Source organism: Mus pahari, chromosome 2 (genome assembly GCF_900095145.1).
Source record: "Mus pahari chromosome 2, PAHARI_EIJ_v1.1, whole genome shotgun sequence".
In the NCBI taxonomy this organism is placed as follows: Eukaryota; Metazoa; Chordata; class Mammalia; order Rodentia; family Muridae; genus Mus; species Mus pahari.
In genome coordinates this window covers 148,990,605-149,015,380 of record NC_034591.1, presented here as the reverse complement: position 1 = coordinate 149,015,380, position 24,776 = coordinate 148,990,605, and the positions used below count along the sequence as shown (strand labels likewise).

Here is a 24,776-nt window from a genome sequence, read left to right as displayed (position 1 = left end):
CTGGCAGGTGATCAGGGAAAACTGGCACGGTTTGAGCGGGAACTATACAAGGATCTGTGCTGGGGTCTGGTTGGGTTCAGGAAGTTGGAACTTCTATCCACCATTAATAGTCTATTTACCAGCAAACAGTCAAACACTATCACCCAAAAAAAAAAAAAAAAAAAAAAAAAAAGAAGAGATGAGTTTTTCTGGGCTCCTGTGGAAGGTTCAGAGTCTCTTGGAACTGCTTCCACTTGGTCAACTTCACTTGTACGAAATCCTACCGAAGAGACAAGTAGCCAGAAGTCATCAGAGAATCTGCTGTATGAGCAACCACTGAAGTGTTGCCCTTCACAGACAGAAATGTTGAGGCTGCCTGTCACACCAAGGATAAGACAAAGATATTGTCCCAGTGCTGTGGAACCTGAGTCATTCTCACGGGTCTGTCCTGAGGCACTGCCATGAAACCAGGGGGGGTGCCGAAGAACCCCTCCTCTTGGCACCATTGCCAGCACTGAAGGAAACATGGGCTTTAGAGAAATCTGAGAAGAACCCACCCAGGACCAGGGGCAGTGCCGTACTCGACTTCAAAAGGGAATTGCAAACTTCACAGAAATTTCCAGGTTATCGGTGCCGACCAACCAATGAGGGAACAAGCTGGAGGAACAAGTCGCAAACTCGCCTGGGAGAGCCTCTCAGACAGCCACAGATAGACTGCAGAGGATTATGACAAGGAGCCACTAGCTCTTTGTCCTAGACACAATCCACCCATGCCACAGCAGAGGATCATGGGAGTACCAGCCAATTCGTCTAAGGCACCCGGGCTACATCTGGTGCAGGCAGCCTATGGATTCTTGAGCTTTTTCTCAGGCTATGTTCCTCTCCAAAAGGTGGGTTCCAAGAGAAAGAGTATGAGTGGACAGAATTGTTTGTCGTGCATCCTGTGGCTAGACTGTGTTATGCTTGCTCTGTGGTCTTCCACGGGGCTTCAACAAGATGATTTCTATCTTCTATCGACAAGGAGAATTTCCTCAGGACTTCAACAGAACAAAGACTTCATGTTTCACATCACAAAGCCCAGCATCCACTCAATAGAAACTAAGTAAGTAAATACGAGCTGGTTTCAGAAATCTAATGCAAAACCAGGGACATAGTTGCTTAGTTGCCAGAGTCCCTGCCTAGCACGCATAAAGCCCTGGGTTCAACCCCAGCCTTCACAAACTGTGTAATGTGGCACCCATCTACAGGACTTGGCATGTAGAGACAAGAGAATCATAAGTTCAAGGTCATCTCTAGTATATGGTTAGTTTGAGGCCAGCCTGGGTTACATAAGACCCTATTTTCCCCCACCTTCCCAAATGTCTTTGATTCAAGGTGCCTGCCTCCCTTCTAGGCACCGTGTTAGAAACAGAAAATATAAGAATGAGTCCATTAGATTCCTGCCCTGTCTGGGCTTTCAGACCCTGCAGGATAATAAGCCAGTCCATCTATAACCGGATCATTGCCAATCACAAAAGGCAAGTTCAATGAGTTGTGGGAATGCCGTGCCTGGCAACCACAGAGAAGGCTTTGAAAAATAGGCTTCGGATAACAAGAAGGCTGCCAGGGAGAGAGAGGATCAGGGGAAGATTCCAGGCATGAAAGTTCAGCATATGGTCTGGGGCGAGAGCAGTACCGCCTGAGTGGGCCGTATTGTTGAAAAGGGAAGTAGGACATGGTATTAGAAAGTAGACTGTCGAGTGCCTGGCTTGACAAAGCAATGAGCTGCACAGAGTCAGTCCAGAGCCAGGAATGGGTCCCAGCACTTGAGAGATGCTGCAGAAAAATCAGAGTTTGGGGCCAGCTTTAGCTATATAGTGAGCTTGAGATCAAATGGGGTGGAGTTGGGGTTAGGGTAGGGCTACAAGACCTTCTCATTAAAAAAGGAATTGCTCCCGGCTAGATAGTGTTATGTCAACTTGACACAAACTAAAGTCATCTGAGAAAGGAAACCTCAAGTAAGAAAGTGTCTCCATAAGAAGTGACTGCAGGAAAGCCTGTAGGGCATGTTCTTAGTCATTCAGGGGAGAGGACCAGTACCGCTAGTGCCCTCCATCCCTGCACTGGTGGTCTTGAGTTCTGTGAAGGAGCAGGTTAAGCAAAGCAGTAGACAGCACTCCTCCGTGGTCGCTGCATCAACTCCTGCCTCCAGGTTCCTGCCTGGTTTGAGTTCCGGTCCTGATCTCCATCCTTCATGAACAGTGATGTGCAAGTATAACCAGAATAAGCCATTCCCTCCCCAGGTTTACTTGGCCTTTGTGTCTCATCACAGCAATAGTGACCCGAAGACAGGGCCCAAGAGTGGAGACCAGGAGGAAAAGAAAGCAAGATGACTAGGGACCAGAAGCACGCCGGCAACAGTGGAGCAGGGAAGACTGACCTGAGGTATATACCACATAGAACTAGATTGTCCTGATGACCGGAAAACATAGCACACCAGCCACCTTAAAGCTTCGGAGCTAGGAACCTGACCAAGGGACAGTTAAACAAGACTGGGTGGCACAGACCGTGATCTCTGTACTTAGTAGGTAGAAGCAGGAGGACTAGGAGTCTGAGGCCAGCCTGGGCTATATACATAGCAAGTTCAAAGCCAGCCTGTACTAATGGAGACCCAATCTCAAAACAACCACTACTACCACCCAGCAACAAAGGATAAGCCTATTCACAGGCCAAAGACAAGAGAACGGTCATCATTCACTTCTGTGGCAGTGCTGACTTTACACTGGAGAGGTGACCTGGCCAGACCATCATCCATCTACTATCCTCTTCTCTCCCGTTGACTTACGGACCCATTGATTTCTTTTTCCAGCCCTCTCCTTATGACATGACTGGTTAGTAGATCCTTCTAACAGAAACCTCTCCCAAGAAAAGCTGCCAGGTCCTCGGGCACTCATCCCGCTCTAGCTCACCAGCACCTACCTCCTGGCAGGGGCTGGCTTACGTGGGAGAGGAAAATAAATAAATAAAAACAGTAATAATAAGGCACTGCCAGGGTAACAAGCTGATCCAGTCAGAGGATTAGAAGAGACACCTGTTTCCCAGCACAGCAGCTGTTATCCTCGTACGAGAGAGAAGCCTCCTAGTAACAAGAAAGAACGCTTCCACTGTAGACCCAACGGTGGCAGGCACCTGCGCAGACCTACTCTCTGCTGAACACGAAGAAAGGTTCGAGGAAGAGCAGACACAGAACGGGAGCCCTGCCTGGCTGCTCCCGTGCATTCAAATGCTTGCTGGCTGAGGAGGAGGCAATTTGCCTCTTACCCGGGTATTCTACAGCACAAATCTTTAAAGCAGTTATTATATATGAAGGTGTTATAAAACATGCCGGAGCTTTTTGAAGTTCAGTTGGTTCATTCCCTGTCGCTGACCAAACCACCTGTTCTTTTAAGCCAGCTTCTTAAAAAGGCAGGACAGGATTCAAGCACTGTCCAGTTTAGAAGGCAAATACTAACACAGAAGCAAACAACATTTTAAAATTATCTTCTTGGGCTGTTCACCACTGAGCATACATACACACACACACAGCATACACACACACACACACACACACACACACACACACAATCTATCAACATACAAACATCACAGGCAAACTATTTCATAGCTGCAATATGTACATATTACCTTTTCAGACTAGACCAGGAGATGTTCTTAGAGACAGCTTGCTAACAGCCCCTCAGCTTGCTGTTTAACAATCCGTTTATAGCCCATCACAAAGCCAACCCTCCGAGGAGATATATTTTACATCTATACGTAAGGTTTCTTTGCTACAACAAGGCTGGATTTTTGTGCAATCTTTTCCTCTCTATGCTAAAAAACAGACTACACTATGATTTCTATAACTTGCGATTCTATGAACATGCAATACATGTACATATATGCAAACTGAGTCACAAGAATAGATTCTTGTGGGGAGGGGGAGCAGAATGATGCCCAAGAAATCACAAGGCATACCATACCGTCCTGATTAAAGCTAAACATTTCACACGAAGGCATTGTGTCAGCTGGCCTCACCTTGTTCTCCCTAGAGCATGCTAATTCTAACCTCTAACATTGGTTCTTTAACTTTGGTCTTCCATGGCTTCATCTGGGAACCTTTATCTGACCCAAAGAATCTACTTTATAGATATGGGAGAGTGGAGAAATCTTCCAGGGTACTTTATGAGGCCATCAATGCTTACATGGGTGCAGAAAAGGAATGAGCCTAAAATTGCACATCTCACTCCCACCCCAAAGCCTAGCATTTGTGCCCTAGGACAAACTAAGAGATGCGCCTTCACACAAGTCGTGAAAAAGGAGCAAATGAAATGCCAGGCATGGTCACATGGGCTCACATTTGCCCCAGTCTTACCCAGCGGGGAGTGAGAACTTCCCATCATCCTGTCAGCACTTGACATCCCCGAGACATTAAAGGTTGTCTCCCTGGTCTGCTTCTCTGTTGGTGTGTTAAAACTAATCTGGGGAGCAATGGGATTGTTCCCGCTTCCATGTTCATCCTGAGGGGAACTCAGGGCAAGAACTCCAAACAGGAACCTGGAGTCAGCAACGGAAGCAGAAACCATGGAGGAGAGCTGCCTGATGGCATGCTCCCCAGGTCTTGCTCAGTTTGCCCTCTTACATAACCCAGGACTACCTGCCCAAGGGTGGTACCACCCACAGTGGCCCTGCCACAACCATTCATCAACAAAATGCTCTACAGACATGCCCACAGGCCAGTCTGGAGGAGGTAATTCCTCAATCTACCTATGTTCCTTCGTCCAAAACCGATTCTAGTTCGTGTCAAGTTGACGGAAATAACCAGGGAGGAGGGGGAGAACCTACTAATATGAAACACTAAGAAAAAAAAATATCACAGGCATCCGTTTGGGGACAAGAGCTATGGAACTGGATTCTTTCTGACAATCTCACAATGCCTGGGAATCTGTGTATGCATGCATTTGCCCAAACCAGGTTCTGCAAATCATGCTAAATAAACATCCAAGGAACAGACCCGGGCTGGGAAGACCTGTGGATAAGGGCGCCTGTCATCAAGCCTGACCCTCTGAGGAACACCACATGTGGTCTCCCTGGACCTGCATGGTGGAAGGAAAAGAACCAAGTCCTGAAAGCTGCCCTCTGACCTCCACACACATGCCTCAGCGTGTGTCCACACAGAAGAAATACATCGAAATATAATTTTAAAAATTAAAAAAAAAAAAATAAGAAAGAAAGAAGCTATGTATGAACTCACATTCACCTATAACCTAGATCTGAGCCAATGAGAGGCGAGAGGACTGTGTGCTCATCCGCCCACACCTCCTCCATGATAAGCCTTTTAAGACCACAGCTAAAATGAAAACACAGAGAGACCATCTTTCCCTTAAATCAGACTGCTTAACACGTTGGCTAACCACAAAAGCACACACAGGCATTCCCCTCAGAGAAACTGCCTGACCATTTTTACCAAGCTTCTCAAGACAGACAAGTTCTCAGGAGAGCTGGTGAGTGTTCGCAGGGACCTGCTCTACTGAGTTCACCTCTCTGTGGCCTCTGCTAAAGCAAGGCCCTCCCCTAGACTGCAAGGCTCTTCACTTTTTGCCTCCTTGTATTTTTAAGGACATTCTCTCCCCCTTCTCAGGCCTTGTCCCACACATCTACCCCCCACAGAACAAACTGTATTGTACTCCAAAGTGTGCTACTATTGATGCTAATGCACCTCTTATCTGAAAAAGCATCTCACTCCATAGGCCTGGTTGGCCTGGAATTTACGATATAGACACTGGCTTCTAACTCGCTGAGATCCACCTGCCTCTGCCTCCCAAATCCTTTGGATTAAAGGTGTGTTCCAGTATGCCGTCTATGCTCTTTTTCTAAGGGTAGGTCACTGTGATGGTTAATCTTCACCATCAACTGGTCTTAGGATCACCTGGGTGGCATTCCTCAGTGGGGGTATAGTACACATATGAGAATGTTTTCAGGGAAGTTTAAGTGAAAAGGGACCCCTGAATGTGGGTGACGCCATCTCAGTGGCTGGGGTCTCTGACTGAACCCAAGGAGAAAGCAGAGAATCCTAGTCACCAGCATTCGTCTTTCTGTTTCCTGACTCAGACAATGACAGCATAGCCGCCTGCATTCCTGCCCCACCATCATGGACTGACCCCTTAAGGGGAGCCAGAATAAAGCCTTGCTTCCTTGCTTTGTTTCACCAGGAAAGGTGAGAGTGTGTGGGAAGGGTCTATTAGCATGTGCTCTACTGGAGATACACTCCATTACCTCTGCCCATCTCCCTGCCAGTCTGGGTGGGAGACAGAGACACTGTGAGGGAACACTGAAAAAGCTTAAAGGCTCCTCCTGATGAAGCCCCTGATGTCAAAGAGCTGTCTGACCTACCAGGCAGCTTCTGCCTGCAGACATGTACACGCTCCACCTTCCCTGTGAACAGCCCAGGCCAGCCACAGAGCACGGGGGACTGCAGAAGGTGAAGTTCAGAAAGGAAATGCCATTCTTGGAGAGAACACCTGAACTTTCCCATCAATTCGGAATCTACTCTCCCTAAACGATGAGAGTCAGTAGACTCTGGAAAGGACCAGATGCCATAAAGGCAAACGGAGCTGGCCATTCTCAGAGATTTGAGGTGGACTCGGTCAAGTCAGGTCATTTGGGTCTTAAAAGTTGGAGAGGAGAGGACATTTACCTAGGCTGGGGAAATTGTCTAACTTACTAAGATTTAACCCCCAAATGACAGAGTCTCATTAAACAGACACTGGCCTGAAGCTCAGAGATCCACCCGCCTCTGCTTCCTAAATTCTGGGATTAAAGGCGTGTTCCACCACATTTGCTGAATGGAACCAAGAGACACAGAAAAAGGTGTCCTGTGACCCCTGACCTGATGTCCTCTCATCACCGGCCATTACATCAATGAGTAATTATAACCCATTAAGTCAGGAAGGCCTCAGATCTCAAGAGCTTGTCAAAGTGCCAAGCAAGCAATTCATGACAGATCATTTCTAAATCCCCAAGACCTCATCAAAAGGAGACAGCAACTACAAAAAAAAAAAAAAAAAAAAACGCACCAGAAGTCCACTCCTTCGGAGTTCTCTGGTTTCCAAAACCAGCCAGAATGGCCTCAAGGCAGAAACACACGATGAGGCCCAATGAAAACTGAAAACTTGACAACTCGCTTCTGTCCCTAGGGTGCCTGTGATCACAAATCAAGGCGTGAAAACCGCCAGCCCACAGTGTGCCAGCACATCCCCCAGTGTCTGACTTGTTGGTCTGGGGAAGACAAAGGCTACAATAAGCAGCACATAGAGATAATGTCTCATTCTCTCGTCTGAGATCCTTAACAGGGTCAAGGACAGAGCCTAGCAAGCCCCTTCCCCTCCCCCTTTAGGAAGCTTCCACCGTGTTTTAAGTTGTCCTACCCTTGGGAGATCTTTCCATGTAGTAACCATCAGGCTTGAGATGATGATAAGGATGAAGTTGATAAAGGGTTTTGTTGGTTTTTTTTTTTTTTCAGGGGAGTGCTGGGGATCAAATCCAGGGACACACATACACACACACACACACACACACACACACACACACACACACGGGAGTGCTGGGGATCAAATCCAGGGACACACATACACACACACACACACACACACACACACACACACACTGCAAATGTTGTACCTAGGTTGTCCCTTGACCTTAACCTTAATTTATCACTGGGGACCCTAGGCTTACCTTCAGGCCACAACTGCACTGAGGTGAGCTGCACCTCCCCTTGTCTTTTTGTCCCTTCTTATCACAGTGTCAGACCCTCAGTGGCCACATCTAGACTTACACTTTCACTAGGGAGCGAGACAGACTTCTTTAGGGAAACCTGGTAACTTTAGACACAAACAAGATGTTCTCTGGGGTTTGGTTGGTATTTGGTTTTTTTTTTTTTTTTTTTTTTTTTTTTTTTTTTTTTTTTTTTTTTTTTTTTTTTTTTTGGTTTGGTTTGGTTTGGTTTTTTAATTACAACACTGATTTTTATCAGCAGCTCATCTCTTCCAGGAAATACTCAAGAGTCAGCTTCCTCACATGCAGGAGACATGCATGAAGCAGGGATCACTGATTTAGCTCTATAGATAATTCTCATGAGTAATAACTACAGTCTGCTATAGCCCATAGTAGACGGTAGGTACAGGGCAGCTGACAAGAAAAATCAAGTTCAACTGGTAGCCCCTGGGAGGACTGGGAAGGAACTGCAACCCTCTTTCTTCAAGAGTCTGATGACAGTGTGTTCATTCTTTCATAGGGTGGGAAATGAATTCCTCAAAAAAAGGTATATTCCTCAGTGGCTCGGCCCCAGTAAAGTACCTGTGGCTCCTTGACCCACGCTCCTGTAAGCAGCCCTAATGAAACTCACTTGGTTTGGGGGGTGGGAAGATAATGAAAGCAAAATAGGGAACTAGCTGCAGAAAGACAGATTGTGAGCACAAGAAGATGGGGGGGGGGCAGAGAAGCTAAGGAGAGGTACGTCCCAAAATACACTATGCACACGTATGGAAATGAAACCAACTGTGTATAATTAATGTGTGCTAACAAAAACAAGCAAACAATAAATAGCATCTATTCAATCTATTGTTTTAAAGGTCATTTTTGCCTGGGTAGAGCTTGCACAAGGCCACCACTGTGAAAAGAGGGAACAAGTCATTTTCTAGTTTGTATTTCCTCTTCCCGTGTAACACGTATGACAAGGAATAGTCAGGGCGGTATTTTTTTAAGTCCGCAGCAAATAACCACTACGAAAGGGAGTCACTTCTCTCCCTTCATAGCCAGAAAAGCATAAAAATTCCCTCATGCCTCAAGATAACAAACTCTCCTTTGCTCAGACTCCTCTGTATAATTAAGATTCCACTGAGGCACATCTACTCCCAACTCATGAAGCTGGAACTCCACCACCCCACGACACACAGTGTCTGCTCTGTGGTCAGACAGACATGGGATTGCCCGGGAAACAAAAGCCGACTAAAGAACCGATGTCTTTCAAGTCTCGCCCCGGTCGCGAGTAACAAGCAACACAAGAACCCGTTCCAATGGCTGAGCAGAGTAATAACCCCAAGACACCCCATTTCCCCCCATTCTCCTTCATCTCTGGAAACTTACTCAGAACTACACCAACTAGCTATTTCCCTCAAAAACTCTACTGGAAGATACAAAAGGCATTTGGTACTGTCACGTAATTGCAGTCGGCTCATCTCTTCTGTTGTCAAGCCTTGTGTGCTCCATTTTTTTTTTTTTTTAAAGCTATTCTGAGCAATGACTGAGTGTCACCGGTGCAGTGGGTTGGTGGCAAGAGCACCACACTGGGAGTCATCCAACAAGCGGCATGGATCTCGGTTCAGGCGGCACTCTAATCCCACAGCAGCCTGATCATCTCTGGAGTCTGGATTCTCAACTGTGAAAATGTGGGTATTGAGACTATAAGCCCCTTCTAGATCCACATGTTGTGGGAGATAGAAAGACCTACTGACCCCAGCCAACAACTGTAAGGAGCACGCGGTTCTATTACCACCACAGCTAGACGAGTTAGTAAGGTCACGATCAAGTAACATGAACAAGTACAGGCCAAGACCGAGTTCCATAGGTCTGTGGGCTACAATGTCCGGGCTCCTCCTCGGGGGCAATCTACAGTAAACAGAACCCTTTTCTCAACAACTGGCAATGTCCTTAAGAAAAGAGAAGTGCACAGGGAAGGATCAAGAAAAAAAAAAAAAAAGCCAGAATAAAATTCAAAACTAAAGCTAAATTCAGAGGCAAAGGGGAGGATTCACTGTCATCTCCCTGAACACATTTGCTGACAGAACTCACACCAGCCCAGCAGGGCAATGTGTCCTTTTTGGGTCATTCAGGAAATGAGGTCGTTTCCCTATGTCTGACTCCCACATACAAAGAGAAACACCCCCCCCCCCCCGACAGAGGACATAAATCCTCAGGAGCCTGTTCTTTCACATCTTCCTTTGGGAGGGCTCTCATAAATCATCCGTCCAGATACAGGAAGCTTGGCCTTTTAAAAAATCAACATTGCTTTTATGCCAACCTTTTCCCTTGGATATCTTTCCAAAATATATTTTATCCTCTCTTCACTTCTTAAATCAAGTGACTTAACTTGGGAGTCATAGCCAGTACTATCACCTGCCGATCTGTGGTGCCACACAGGCAGGGGCAGTGGCCGGGGGTGGGGGCTGGGATATGACTTATAATGGGGACACGATGCTGTCTGAATTCTTGTTTGATTTTTTTTTTTTTTTTTTTTTATGGCTTCTACAAGTACCTGAAACAGACCACAACACAGGATACTGACTGTGGCTTGGCTACAGTTAGTAATGGGATTTGGGTAAGCTTCGGGCCTCAGTTTCTTCACTGCCTCATAAGACTTCGGGGCCATTCGCCCTTAATGTCCTTGAATCACCTGCACTGTGTCACCTCACACTGTGTGTCACCCTTCTCTGGTGCTCCAGCAGGACCGTGGTTCTGCTAAGTCTCGGCTGAGGGACCTATGCACTTTCCCTCCTATTTGTTAAAGCTGTTTGGATACAAAAATTTGAATACAGTGATATCCGAGGGGGGCTCCCCCTTCTCAAAGGAGAAGGGGGGGAAGAATGGGGAGAGGATCTGTGTGACTGGGTGCTGAGAGGAGAAGGGGGGCTGATACTGAGATGTAAAGTGATTAATATTTAGTTTAACAAATTTGAATACAGAAATAGCTCAAAAGTAGAGATCTTGTTTCGCCTATATGAGATCCTGTGTTCAACAGTCAATGCCAGATTTGTGGGTGAAGAGGGTTACCTAAGAAACAAACAGACAATCGAAAAAACCAGCAATTTATGAAGTCAGGTGGCCGAACGTCTCTCTTCAAGTAAATTGGAAAGAACAGGGCCAGGATGGGTGGGCTCATACAAGAGAAAAGCAGTAAAAAAAAAAAAAAAAAAAAAACTATTCCTTGGGTAATAAAGTTCCCCTAAATATGTGAAAAAAAAATATTATTCCTTGGGTAGTGATGGAAAATCATGGAATATCTGCATACATTTCAAATGGATTCCCGGCCTTTGGTGTTCATGATTTATGACACTTTATGGGGGGAGGGGAGGAGACACTCATGGATTGGGTCAAAAGCTTTTAAAAATAATAATAAGGTCGTACAGAGAAAAAGATGGAGCACTGCCAGTAAAGAAGGAGCCTGGCCCTGAGACTGGGCAGGGTGAGGACACAGCCTCAGATACCCAACCATCTAATGAAGCAACAATTGACTAAGAAAAAGTAGGATGGGGGAAAAGGTTGCTGAATAAAATGCGTGGGGGTCAAAGACGGAGCCACGGAAGAGAACACGTCACTAGAGAGCAGCAGGGGCTGTGTTTGTAAAATCCGGATCACCTGGACATTCACCCAGAGGTCACTGGCTAGGAGCAAGCACCTGGGTACCCTTAATGGGAATGAGGAGCGACCCTCCTTCGGTGGTAGCAAGAAGAGGGAGCACAGGATCTCTGCTGGCTCCACCTCTGCCTCTCGCCTCTGCCTCTCGCCTTTGCTACGGTGATGGACCATCAGCCCATCACTCTGAGTTTCCTAATTTGCTTCCTGAGGACGGTTAGAGCTCGCAACAGTCACTGGGAACTGCAGACCCGTGATCTGGTGTCCCAGCCTTGTACTGCCACTAGGCATAGGAGCCTAGAGATCTGAGGCAGACCATCACTTAACCTCGGCTTCTAGGCCTGCACAATCGGGAGGAAAACTGCCTGCAGGAAAGACTGTGAAGAGTGAATGAGGTCATTAAGCTTAACACAGCGGGACAACTCTCATCAGGATGCCAGCAGCAACACGGTGGGGATGGTGAAGGACGCCTCTGGGCAAAGAGGAGGAGGAAGAAGGAAGGGGAGAAATCCCTACAGAGTTGTACAACTGAGCTGGCTGTCTTAGGAGAGATGACCACTGTAACAGCAGTGCAGCACTTCTAGTTACATGGGATTGATAAAGCTCACAATTTTTTTTTTTGGCAAAGGTTCTGTGGTCTCCATAAGCACAGGCCACAGGACTCCATGCAGTTGGCTCAATCAACATGGGGTGTCCCTACTTAACACAGTAAGGCCTTCTTCCTTATGCCAAAAGGACTGCAGATCCCTGGGACCAGACCAGGTTGCACTGCATATTTTCACTCTCAAAGATGAAAGGGTTACCCAGAGAATTAACAGGGCAAATGATAGATTTGTGGTAATATTTCAACACCAAAGGACCAGCCAGTTTCAAGCACATGGTTGTACTCATTCCTACGCAATGGATGGTATGGAACGCAAGTCACTCTTGCCGACTCATGGGGGCTCATTCTGAGATGCCCCAATAAATGCTATTTTATTAGTCTGGTTCCTGGATGTACAGAAAAATCAATAAAATGTGTTTGCTTTTTAATAGGCTGTAATTCTAACTTCTCCCCTAATTTAGTCTAGCCTTTCTCCCCCCCCCCTCCCCGCCCCAAATACTAGGTTTGGCAACAACGAACCATCCTCAAGCTAGGCTCTGGTTGGCGTGGGAACACTAGAGAAAAAACACACTCTATTCAGTAAGTGCACAGACACATTGCATCCTCGAGTCTATTGGGACATTACAGCAATGATGGGCTCTGCCTGAGACCGAGTCGTGGTGTTGTTTTTTCTAAAGTGGTATTCACAGAAAAAAAACATGTCCCACCTTATGCCCCACACTCTAAGGGTCTTCCTGTGGTATAGACTCCCCAACCCGTAGGGGAACCACAGCAAAGGCCAACCTTTAAAAGCCAGTAATAAAATGAAATTGGATCAACAAGTAACATTCAGCCGCCCCTCCCCCCCCATATGTTGTATGTTTGAGAACATTTTCTTAGTTCCGTGTCTGCTGCTCACAGCTAAGGTATTACCCACCCACACCCCCACTTTACCTACCCTTCCCATTGTCACTCCAGAATCAGCTTTCAGTATCCTTAAAGCGCTTGCTTACTACACATAAGCGAAGGTCCTCCTGGCTCTGGGTGAAGCAGCCTGTGGCTCTCACCCATGGATTTATCAAGAGGTGACATGACAGCAGGTGGTAGTGCGTTCAGCCAACAGTGGAACTGCCAGGCTCTCACATGCCAACATACCAGGTATCTGTGGTGCAAACGCCAGGTCCAGCAGGCCCTTCTTCCCTCATCCCTCCCTCCTACCACTTCCTCTCCTCACACCTGACCAGACCCTTGCAGCCCACTGTTCCCACACACCTCATCTTCCATAGCACATAGCTCTGTGCCCTCGGACCAGCTGGCTTGTGATTAAAATGGACCACACTAGGAAGTGCCAGAGAGCAGAGCCTATTGTATCAGATTTCCCTGGCCTTTTATAGACACGCCATGAACCTTGAGAATGTTGATGTGGTGGCCTGAGACCCTGTAGGCCAGTGTTCTAACCGGGTTCAGTCATCCATGGGCTAAAGCGACCACTTAGCTCTCAGAAGCCAACTGTGAGACACAGAGGAGTCTAGGTCAGGGTCTAGCTAAGAGCTCTCAATTGTGACTTAATTCTAAATATCTAAAAAGTTCCCAGATGCTACTGTCAGCGAAATGGAGAGCCCTACAGGCAGAGTCTTTATAGGGATCCCAAAGTCTTCTTGTTTGCTTACTAGGTTTCTCTTTATTCTATTTTTTAAAGAAAAGGCCTCATGTAGTCCAGGCTGGCCTCTAGCTTACTGCATAGCCAAGGATGACCCTAAACTCCTGATCCTCCTTCCCATGTGCGGGAATTACAGGGTCACACGTCACACCACTCTCACCTCAATTTCTTTTCTTTTTTTCTTACTTTCTTTTTTTTTTTTTTTTTTTGCATAGACACAGAAGCTGCTTCTGAGATTATTCAATTGCTGTTCCGATTCTTCATATGCATCAACATCCTTTTACTTATTGGACAGACACCAGGCAGAGCTCAGGAGCTTTTAGAGGCAGTAGGGAAACCTTATTAAATGAGGTGATACATGGGCAGAGAGAAAAGGGCACCCACCTCCTATGTACCTCACTTGGAGTTAGCAAACATGACAGAAATGTTTCTGTACCAGATGCAAGGTGAGAAGCTATGGCACCAAGATTGCCCGCCCTCGCTAGCCCAAAGGAGTATGAGGCATCCAGAAGTCTCCAGAAAACATTTAAAAAAAAAAAATGAGAATTTCATCCTATTAGAAATGTGAGCTGATAAGGCAAACAGGAAAAGAATGGCCAGGGACATCGTACCACTAGCTTTTGTGTGCCGGATCACATCAGCCAATAGAAAGAAGGTCTGTCTGTGCCAAGCCTTGCAAAAGGCCTGTGTCCGCTGGGCCACAACCACTTTCTGCTGTAACTTGGCTGGATTTAAAACTGCACAGGTTACTTGAAGGTGAAGGCTGAGGGTGGAAAAGCCAACCTAGTCACCTTTGTCCTGTGACAAGAGCGATTTTCTGGGGGAAAACACAAAACAAAACAAAACAAAACAAAACAAAACAAAACAAACAAAAAAATTACCTGACCTCTTACAGAGAGATCATCAACCAGCACCAACCAGTAAGGAATAGAGAGCAGAATGCCACAGCACTGACAGAGGGGTTACTACAGACGACTAACAAGGCTCCATGTTGCTCTGGATGACCCCAGCCTGGCAGGGAAAGCTTCTCTTTTACAGTACAAGAGTGTCAAACAAGGTTCTTCCCTGCTCTCCTGCCAGACACCTTACAATCAAATGGTCTTTACAGAGGTGTCACTGATTGACCAATTCAGAAACTTTCACCTTGGAAACTCCACCTCACCCGGGTCTGACTCTGGTCTTCTTCTCCTTAGCAGAACAGACAAGGGCTCAAAAGTAAACAAAGTACTTCCCCCCCTGTGGCTGCCTCTGGCCAGGCTCTGGTGGCCTCCATCTCACCAGCGGCTGAGGAATTTACTGCCGCTGACCAGCTGTTTGTGCCGCAGGAGAGCAGATAGGGAAGGTCTGGGGAGGAGTGAGAGAAATCTCTCCTCAAAGGCAGCCTTAGTGCCTTTAGTACAACAACACAGCATCCGCTCCTCCTTCAAAGACTCACTGGCATCCTCCACCCCAAGGAAAAGTTTATCCCCTACTGGACTCAAGTGCTGGCCCTAGAAGCAAGCAACTTGCCTGGGACTTGCTAGTAAACATCTTCTTTTTAATCTCGCCATCACAGTGCCACATCCCAAGGACTAAATGAAGCACACATCACTGAAGCATTTTCATCTGACCTGAACTAATCCTGGTTCTTGATCTCCACGATTTATTATGGAACAGGATAAACACGAGTAACTCCATGGAGAGACTCCGCATGCACACACAGACCTAAAATCACCCACAGCCTAGGCAAACATTCACAGCCTGGCTCCACAGACAACAATCCAAAACAACAACAACAACAAAAAGTTACTGGAATAGGTGGTTGGAGAATACATTTGGAAGACACATGTAAAAATAAAAGACATTGATAAAATAAAAAATAAAGGAGGTACCCAGAAAGCAGGGAAGGGCTGGGTTACAGCTAGCCCATATAATACACAGTTCTGGGTTCCAACCCCAGGACCAAAGTTTAAAAAAATTTAAAAAAAAAAACCTAAGACAACAAGGAAAAAAATATGTTGCAGAGTACACACCACTTCCCTATCACACTTGAGGATGTGTTCTGGTGGGGTTTGGCTTCTCACATGTGTTATAGCTCTTCTTCCCATCGGGATGCACCCCTGATCCCAGCATCAACCATGAGCCCCTCAGAATGGCAGGAATGCAGTTGGTTTAGAAGAGGTGGGAGAAGTCACAGGGTAGACCACCATTGTGCTGTTTTCAATCGGAGGCGATTGCGTTAACCCTGGTCCAGATTTTTCTGCTGTCAGGTTTACTGCCATGGAGCCAAATACAATTTACCGATCTAATACCCTATTATTTAGTTACCTCTGTTTTTGTTATGAAGTGTGAAGTAAATCAGATTATCTATACGACAAGACTTTTTTTTCCCCTGAACTCGACCAAGAATCTAATTTATATTGCAAAGGAAAAAGTATCTCAGTATCTTAAATTCTTCAGGGAAGCACTCACCGCTGCTCCAAGCCTACCCCAGATATTCACCAACACAAAAGACCAAAAAGTTCCTCTGGGCTCTTCTGTGAGGCACTAAACAGAGACACCAATGTACCTTCGAAGTTCTCATCAGCCTGACTTCGAACCCACGACCATCATTCCTGATAAGAAACACTAAGGTCTGATTCTAATTATGAAAAACCAGTAAGGCAGTGACAAAACGCCTTTCCCTCCCATAAATCCTAGATGAACCACTGTTACAGCCCCAGAGAAGAAAACAGGCCAGTTGCCCATTGTTTCCGCAACATCCATGTAAGGGGCACGTATTAAATAGGCCAAACCATTAGAAAACTTGAGAAACTTCAGCCTTGCCCAGTGAGCAGAACAGCTTGCCTCCTGGTGACTGGCAGAACCTTGAAATAAACGCAGCATGGGAAAAATAACTGGGGTAGACAGACAAACCATCCTGCCTCCCAATGGTGGCAAACTTCACAACAACTTTTTAAAAGCAACAAACTACAGTACCACAGCCTATATAGATAGACTGTATATACATGCACACGCGGCTACCTGGAGGCATCGGCTATTTGCAAATATCCCTCTTGAACTTAGAGCAGGCCAGGGAGCTCTGAGACTGCAGCTTTTCCACACCAGCTTGGCCTGTCAGAGAAGGTCATTTTGCCTAGCTACTTCTTTTCCACCCTGCATCACAGGAGTTTTCTACTTTCAGATTGCTCAACTTTCATATGCACTAGCGTAAAACAACTATTCAGCAACTTTATTCACCTTGGTTTATTTTTTTTTTTCATTGTGCAATGCCCAGGAAAAGCTGACACCAAGACTGTCTTAGAACTAGCAATCACAATCAGGAGAGAAGAGAGGGTAAAATTCTTGTGTGATAGAACGGGGGGGGGGCGGTAAAGGAAAGAGAGAGAGAGAGAGAGAGAGAGAGAGAGAGAGAGAGAGAGAGAGAGACCATCCTAGTGAAGCCCCTAGAACTTTTTCCCTAGAGGGACCACCTCTTGGGAACAAAAGTTACAATTCAGTCTCACGTTAGGCTAGGAGAAGGGGTTTTTCTTTTTCCTTTCTTATTTTCAAGCGCACTAATTACGGAGGTGCTCTACAGATCTGAAGACAACCCGGGTTCCTCCTACCAAGTGAGAGCAGCATTACATTGTCAAAAAGAAAGGGAGTGGGGTGGGGGGGCCCAGGAGCCCAGGAGGAGCTCAGCGAGAGAGGGGTGTAGCAAGGTTACACTAAAGGGTACAGTCGCGGCCGCGAGCTGCATCTCCTTTTCCCTCGCGCCCCAAATAATTTCCCCGCCAGCCTAGCAACTGCACCAGCAGCCCCGGGGCAAGGGGGTTCCGATCGCCCAGGGGAGGAAGGAGGGGAATCCGATCGTTACCTTAATGCTACACTGAGCAGGAGTCTCAGACATGTCTCACAGCGAAAGGGATCAGGAAGTTCTCAGTTTTTTTCCACTTTCCTTTCCTCTCCCCAACCCAGAAACGCTCGGCGGGGCAGCGGGACGCGGTCATTTAAGAAGTTTCTTGCAGCATCGCCGGCGGCGGCCGCCCGAGGGGGAGGGGGGCTCTTCGCAACGCGCGGATCGGGCGCGAGGTGCGGGGGCGTGGGAGCCGGCGAGCACGGCGTGGGGTGTGCGGGTCGCGGCGCGGCGACCCGGGCGCAGCCGGCCGGCCTCGCGTGTCTCCTCCCACCCGCGGCCGGCGCGCCCGCCCCCGCCCGCCCTCCCGCGGCGCTCGCTCGCTCGCTCTCTCGCTCCCTCCCTCCCTCTCTTTCTCTCTCTTTCTCTCGAATGTTTTCCTTCCTGGAAGAGAGAAACTGAAAGGCAGAACTGAGAAAGCTCTCTGCTCATTGATCTTGAGAGTTTCAGGGCAGAAACTGACGTGAATTCCCAGCACCGGGCTCTGCCTCTTAAAGGAGCCACCAGGAAATAAAAGCTCGGGTTACCGCGGGCCGCGGAGAAATCAAAAGGCGTGCGGGGGAGGGGCGCGGGATGCCCACTGGGCCGTCCCGAGGCGGAGGACGCCTTTGGGGAACCTTGCAGCGTGGCCCAAGGACCAGCAAGCCTGGTTCATCTCTCTCCCGCCTCCCCTGGCTGCGCCTCGGGAGGACCTGGGCCACGCACAGTAGGGGCTTTTCTGTGCGCTCCCCCGAGGCGCCGATCCAGCCTGGGGACCGTGGTCTAGGAAGGGGCTTTCCGGGAAGGACGCGGCGCCGCAGGAGGAAGCGAGACAATGGCCTTTGTTCTGCGCGGCGACCGCGGCCGCTTTAAGAGAATCCACCAGGAAATGGGAGCTCGGGTTACAGGCTGCGCACGGGGAAGTGCAGGGCGCGACGCCGGAGACAAAGCCGCGCGGCCGCGCTCGGGCGCAGGGACGCTGCGAGCGGGGGCTCCCCGCGACGGGGGCGCCCCACGGCCCGACCTCCCGCCTTCCCGGATTCGAAATCCCCCGGCCATTTAAAGCCACAGCGGCCGCTACCAACCGACGTAGGTGACTGGACTACAAAGTTGACAGGGCGCGTTCCAGCAGATCTTAGCCCTCCCCTGGGCCGCTGCTCGGGCTCGGTCATTGGTGGAGGGGACAGCCCAGGGTCCTGCAGAGGAGGGGCTGCCAGAATCCTGGGGCTGAGGCTCTAGCCTTGAGCACCAGCGTTCTGATCACTCTATTTTTATTGCTATTTATAATCTCTTAAAATGCCCACCGCAGAAAATGGTGTTTAAATTCTAACCCGCTAGTATATACAGGGTTTAATGTGTGGATATATAACGAAGAGCTTAATGCACTTCCATTTTGTCCTTTGACGGTAAAATAAACACAAATGTATGCGTGTATGAATGCATTATATTAATGTTCCCTGCTGACGATTTCCCAGACTCCCTCTGTATTCCCACCTCTGTAGTTTCTTGGGAAGGAGGCGTGGGGGGGGGGGAAGCAGTATTGTTCTGAATAAAATCTCCCAATGAAACCCTGACTGGCCTGGAACTCTCTCAGGCTGGCCTGGAGCTAGTTCTGCCTCTGATTTTTTTTTTTTTTTCTGCTGCACACTTTTCAGCGTCGTAAAACATGCTCAGACTTTCACAAACAGTACTTTTGTTCATACATACACTCATCAGAACACTCTAAATGAAATTTGCTAAGAGTCAGGCTGGGAAAGCACCCTTTTGCTGATAACAGTAATGTTCTTGGAGGGAACCTCCAAGGTACCACAACCCGTTTTGTCATCTAGTAGCCATGTTCACCAAAAGAACTTAGTCTTGTGAATGCTAGCTCCCAACCCGGCTGCATTTACCCATTCTTATCTCTCACAAGTACCTACCTTTGCTCCCATATTCTTGAAGCTTTTTGCTGTTGTTTCTTATTAAGAATTTCCGTTGTGTTCCGGTAGTTTTGTTTGTTTTGAGACAGGGTCTTACAATGTGGATGAGACTAGCCTTGAAGCCAGGTCCATCTGCCTCCCAGTGCTGAGATTAAAGGCGTGCACCACCACACCCAGCCAGTTGGTTTTTAGATTTTCTTGAGTTTGTAGTCCACGTTGACCTTGACTTGAAGCAGAGAATTTTCCCCGAAGCTTGTCCACTCTGCACTATGCCCCTTTTTAGGGGTAAGGGGTGCTTAAACATCCATTTCTTTGTTTACAGCCCTGGAGATTGAACCTAGGCCTCATCTGTTCTAGTCTAGTGCTCTCCTACTGAGCTCATACCCAGCTAAACATTTTCTGGTTTCCCTTTGCTTCTCTCTCTCTCTCTTTTTTGGGGAGTGGGGGGTGGGGTGGGGGTTGAGACAGGGTTTCTCTGTGTAGCCCTGGCTATCCTGGAACTCACTCTGTAGAGCAGGCTGGCCTCGAACTCAGAAATCTGCCTGCCTCTGCCTCCCGAGTGCTGGGATTAAAGGCGTGCGCCACCACACCCGGCTTGTACTGTACATTTTAATGTGTGAAAATGGATAACAATTATATATGATGATGCGAAACTACGTCACTCTTTAATTTGTACAAATATTTCTCTTTTCTGCTTTTTTCTTTACTTTTCTTTCTTTTCTTTTCTTTCTTTTTTTTTTTTTTTTTTTTTTAGACAAAGTTTCTCTGTGTAGCCCTGGCTGTCCTGGAACTCACTTTGTAGACCAGGCTGGCCTTGAATTCAGAAATCTGCCTGCCTCTGCCTCCAGAGTGCTGGGATTAAAGGCATGCACCACGTGCCACCACGCCCGGCTTCTTTTCTTTTTTAACGCATAGCACTCTTTTTATTTATTTTTTATTGGGTATTTTCTTAATTTACATTTCACTTATTTACATTTCATAATTTTTTTATGCAGACCTGTCTTTCCATCTTATACCACTTCCCTTTACCACCAAGCATTTCTTCGGTGTCTATTGGAGATGAAGCCCGTCAGCTTTGGTCTACCTGAGTCTATGTTTACTTCACATTCATTTCTGAAGAATATTCTCTGTACATAAGCATGACATTGGTTGATCATCTTCCCTTTTAGCTTTCTTCTTTATATTTCCTTTTTCATATGTGTGGTATGAGTGTTTTGCCTGTATGTAAGTCTGTGTATCAGGTACCTACAGTGCCTACTGAGGCTAGAAGAGAACATTGGAGTCCCTGAGTCTGGAGTTACAGTCCCTTAAAAGACACCAAGTGGACCCTGGGAATTAAACCCAGATCTTCTGGAAGAGCAGTCAGTGCTTGCAACCACTGAGCCACCCCTCCAGGCCCCTTCTTGACAACTCAAATGTGCTGTTCTTCTCCTATCTCTTATTTTCCCCGCAAGCGAGTGTGTGTTCATGTTCCTCTTCCTCACTGCCCAGCAGCAGCTACCCTGATCCTCCTCTCACAACCTGCTCTGTTTCTTTTCTTCCTTCACGCCCAGGTGTCTCGCACCCCCATCATTCCACACTACCTATTTTTCAACCCTCTCTTGGTTTCCTTTCTAGAATTTTTTAAAGGATTTTCCCATGTTTATATTAATCTATATATTTTGCAGGCTGGGATTCCCATACGAGAGAGAACATGTGGTTTTGTGTCTCTGAGTTTGGGCCACCTCGTTTAGTATTGTGCTTTCCAGATCTATCTATTTACCTGAAATCTTATTATCTCATTTTTTTTTTAAATTTCTTTTGAATAAGTTCCCACTGTATACAGGCTAGAAAGATGGCTTGAAGGGTAAGAGTGCTCAGGACTCTCAGAGGGGACCCAGATTCGATTCCCAGAACCCACATGGCAAGCTCATAACTGTACCTTCAGTTGCAGGGGATTCAACACCATCCTCTGAGACTTGTGGGCCTTACACGTGCACAGGATGCACTTACAAACATGTAGGCAAAAAACACCCATATACAAACAGATGAATAAACCTAAAACAAAATCCCATTGCATATATGGATCACATTTTACAATACATGTATTGATGGACATTTAATCTAAGTTGGTCTCATTTTCTTGCTTTCATGAGTACAGCAGAAATAGCTATTACTTTGGTGAAAATGAACTTAATAGTTTGTACTTGGCACACGGTGTGTGCTATGTTATTTTCCGAAGCTACTCTAAAGACCGCTTCTTTAAATTTAGTTCAGAATTCTGGCCATGATATAGTTGTCTTGCAATATTCTGATTGGTGCTGGCTGCAACTTATGGAACTGTAGGTTAATAATTGACTATTCATTTTAGAAATTTCTCATTTATTACCTCTTTGAATACTTTATCTGCCCATTTTCTCTGTCTCTTTTCTTCTTTTATTACTCTGATGATAGAACCGTTGGAATACATATCATCATTCTCCGAATCTCAAATACTGTGCTTTGTTTACCTGTAACTACGACTGTAGTTAGCGATGGTTGTGAACCACCATGTAAGTACTGGGAGTTGAACTCTGATCTTCTGGAAGAGCATCCTATGGTCCTAACCACTGAGCAATCTCTCCAGCCCCTCCTTTTGCATTTTTGTCATAGATAAAATTGTAAGACTTTGGCTAGCTCCTAGTTAATTTCTACTGATGATTTCCTTTCTTGACCTCTGAGTCCCGTTTTCTCATTTTGTGTATATGTGCAGATATTTTTTCTGGACTCTATGGAAGCTATTTTATCTGAAACTATAGTAGATAATCAACTCTTCTTCTCTCCCCCAAAATTAATGGATACCGTCGTCTATCAGGCCACTAGACTTGAAGCTGAGTGAGCATGACCTGAGATAGAGCTGGGCTTCAGCTTCCATACAATGTCAGCTACACCTAGTTTACCACCAGTGCCTTCAATTATTTGGAAGGTGAGATGGGAACTTTTTCTATACATGACGATTATTTTAGCACTATTGTGAGCTTTCTGCCCTGCCTGATGTCTTCCTCATCCTCCCGTCTTAGAGAAGTCTTTCTCTTCTCTTCTTTTCCCAACCCTTCCTACCAGTCTTCTTGAATGGAGGCATCCAATGGGAACTGACCTCTCAGTTTGCCTGTCTCTGTAGAGACATTAACTCAAAGTCAGTGCATCCCACAGTCTCCCTCAGGTCTTCACTGCCATTTGGATTTGTGGTCCTACCCTGGTAGTTAGTGAAAACCTGTCAAAGCGAGATGGTGAGGTAGAGCATCCTATGGTCCTAACCATAGGGCTTTGCTCTCTACTTACAGCTTGTATAACTGACTTTTCAGTGGCTGGGATAAAATGCCAAAAGCAACTTGGGATTGGGAGAGATGCTTGTTTTAGCTTACATTTCAAGAGGAACGTAGTCTGTGGCGGGTGGGAAAGGCATGGCAGCAGGATCATAAAGCTGGTCTGGTGATCACAAAATACGGAGTTCACTTTGATCTCTCTGCACACAGGAAACTGAGGGCAGCGGCAGCAAGTCAGGTACATACTTTTTCCAGTAAGGCTGCTGCTTTCAAGTTATACTATAGAGCCATAGGAGCAAAACCAGCATGGTAATGGCACAAAAACAGACGCATTAATCAGAATTAGAACTGAGGACACAGACATAAATCCACATACCAACAGGCACCTGTATTTTTGTTGTTTTGTTGTTTTGTTTTGGAAAAAGATGCCCAAAAATACACACTGGAGAAAAATACATTTTAACAAATAGGGCTGGGAAAACTAGTTCCAACAGGTAAAAGTGCGAAACTCAGTTCTCTCTTGCCATGCACACAAGTCCATTGCAAGTGGAGCAAAGATCTCAGTGTTTGACATGGAACTCTGAAATGCCCAGAAGAAAGAATCAGCCAATAAGGATTTCCTATGTAAGACCCAGGTTGCCCAGGAAATAAGATTAACAATCAACAAGTAGAACCTCATGAATTTAAAAAGCCCCATGTATTGGAAGTAAACTACAAATCAAGACCATAGATCATGGACCAGGAAACATAATCTTTACTATCTATACATCTGACAGATGGTTGGTGTCTAAAATATACAAAGAATAAAACAAAATAAAGAAACAACCTAAACAACAAGAATACAAACAAACAGAAAAATAGTCAATAGTTATACAGTGGAACCAAACAACTAGTTAACAGAAGAAATCCAAATGACTAAGGAATATTTTTAGAAGTGTTCACCATTCCAGCTATTGGAGAAGTGCAAATTAAAAACTACTTTGATATTTCATTTTACTTGTCAGAATGGCTAAGATTAAGAAAACAAATAACAGTGCCAGATGTAAGGTGCTTCCTTTCAAGTTTTTGGTCAAGGGTATCCTAGAGATATTACATAGAGACTATTGTCATTGTTCTTGGTTACACATAGAACCTTGATGATAAGATGCTATTGCTGGAGACCGCACACAGTTTGATTACAAGGCATGGAGAAATACAGTTGGTACTTACCAGGAAGGAGTCTTGTCCCTGCTAGCTAGCTCTCATAGTACCGAAGGGTGCTGTGTAGGTTGCTGGAAGTGGGTGGAGTCACCCACCCTCTTACTCAGCCATGAACCCTTCAAAAAAAAACATAGCAGCCAGGCGTGGTGGCACATGCCTTTAATCCCAGCACTTGGGAGGCAGTGGCAGGCAGATTTCTGAGTTCAAGGCCAGCCTGGTCTACAGTGTGAGTTCCAGGACCCCTGTCTCAAAAAAAAAAAAAAAAAAAAAAAAAGATATAGCTATGGATGTAGTAGTGGCGCAGATGTTATAGAGGTAACCAAGAACTTTGTAATTAGATTTAAGGCTTGTTACTCAGAAGGAAACACGTGCCTGGTTCTGTAAATCAGGCAAAAAACCATGATGGGGGAAGCTCATCGGCTCCAGGAGTAAACTTACTAGTATTATTTTCCTAAATGGACATAGAATCAATCTGCCCTTCAAATTCTTACCTCTATACCCATAGATTAGTGAAACTCTCAGACCTTATTTTTAAAAGTTTCTTTGTGTAAGGGATGGCAAGCAATACAGAAATTCACAAACAGATGTGGCTGTGGAGTGCTCAGCTGAGAATAGGACATACATACCACACTTTTCTCCGCACGGCTCAGGGACCATCTCAGAAGAAAAGGTAGTGAAACAGTAACTGGCAGAGGTTGGGGAGGACCAGACAGTGCCTTCTGGAAATGGCAGGACGGTGGTGGCACACGCCTTTAATCCTAGTACTTGAGAGGCAGAGACAGGTGGATTTCTGAGTTCGAGGCCAGCCTGGTCTACAAAGTGAGTTCCAGGACAGCCAGGACTATACAGAGAAACCCTGTCTCAAAAAAAA

The 24,776-nt window shown here is 46.3% G+C and overlaps 1 protein-coding gene across 1 annotated transcript in view; it reads right to left on the bottom strand.

The window, feature by feature from the left end:
• The window catches only part of Etv6 (ETS variant 6), a 235,674-nt gene extending 217,897 nt beyond the window's left edge, over positions 1–17,777 (bottom strand). The window contains 1 exon segment of the mRNA XM_021190142.2: positions 17,485–17,777. Coding sequence (XP_021045801.2) covers positions 17,485–17,517 — 33 coding nt within the window. The 5' untranslated portion in view covers positions 17,518–17,777.
• Positions 17,778–24,776: the final 6,999 nt, after the last annotated feature.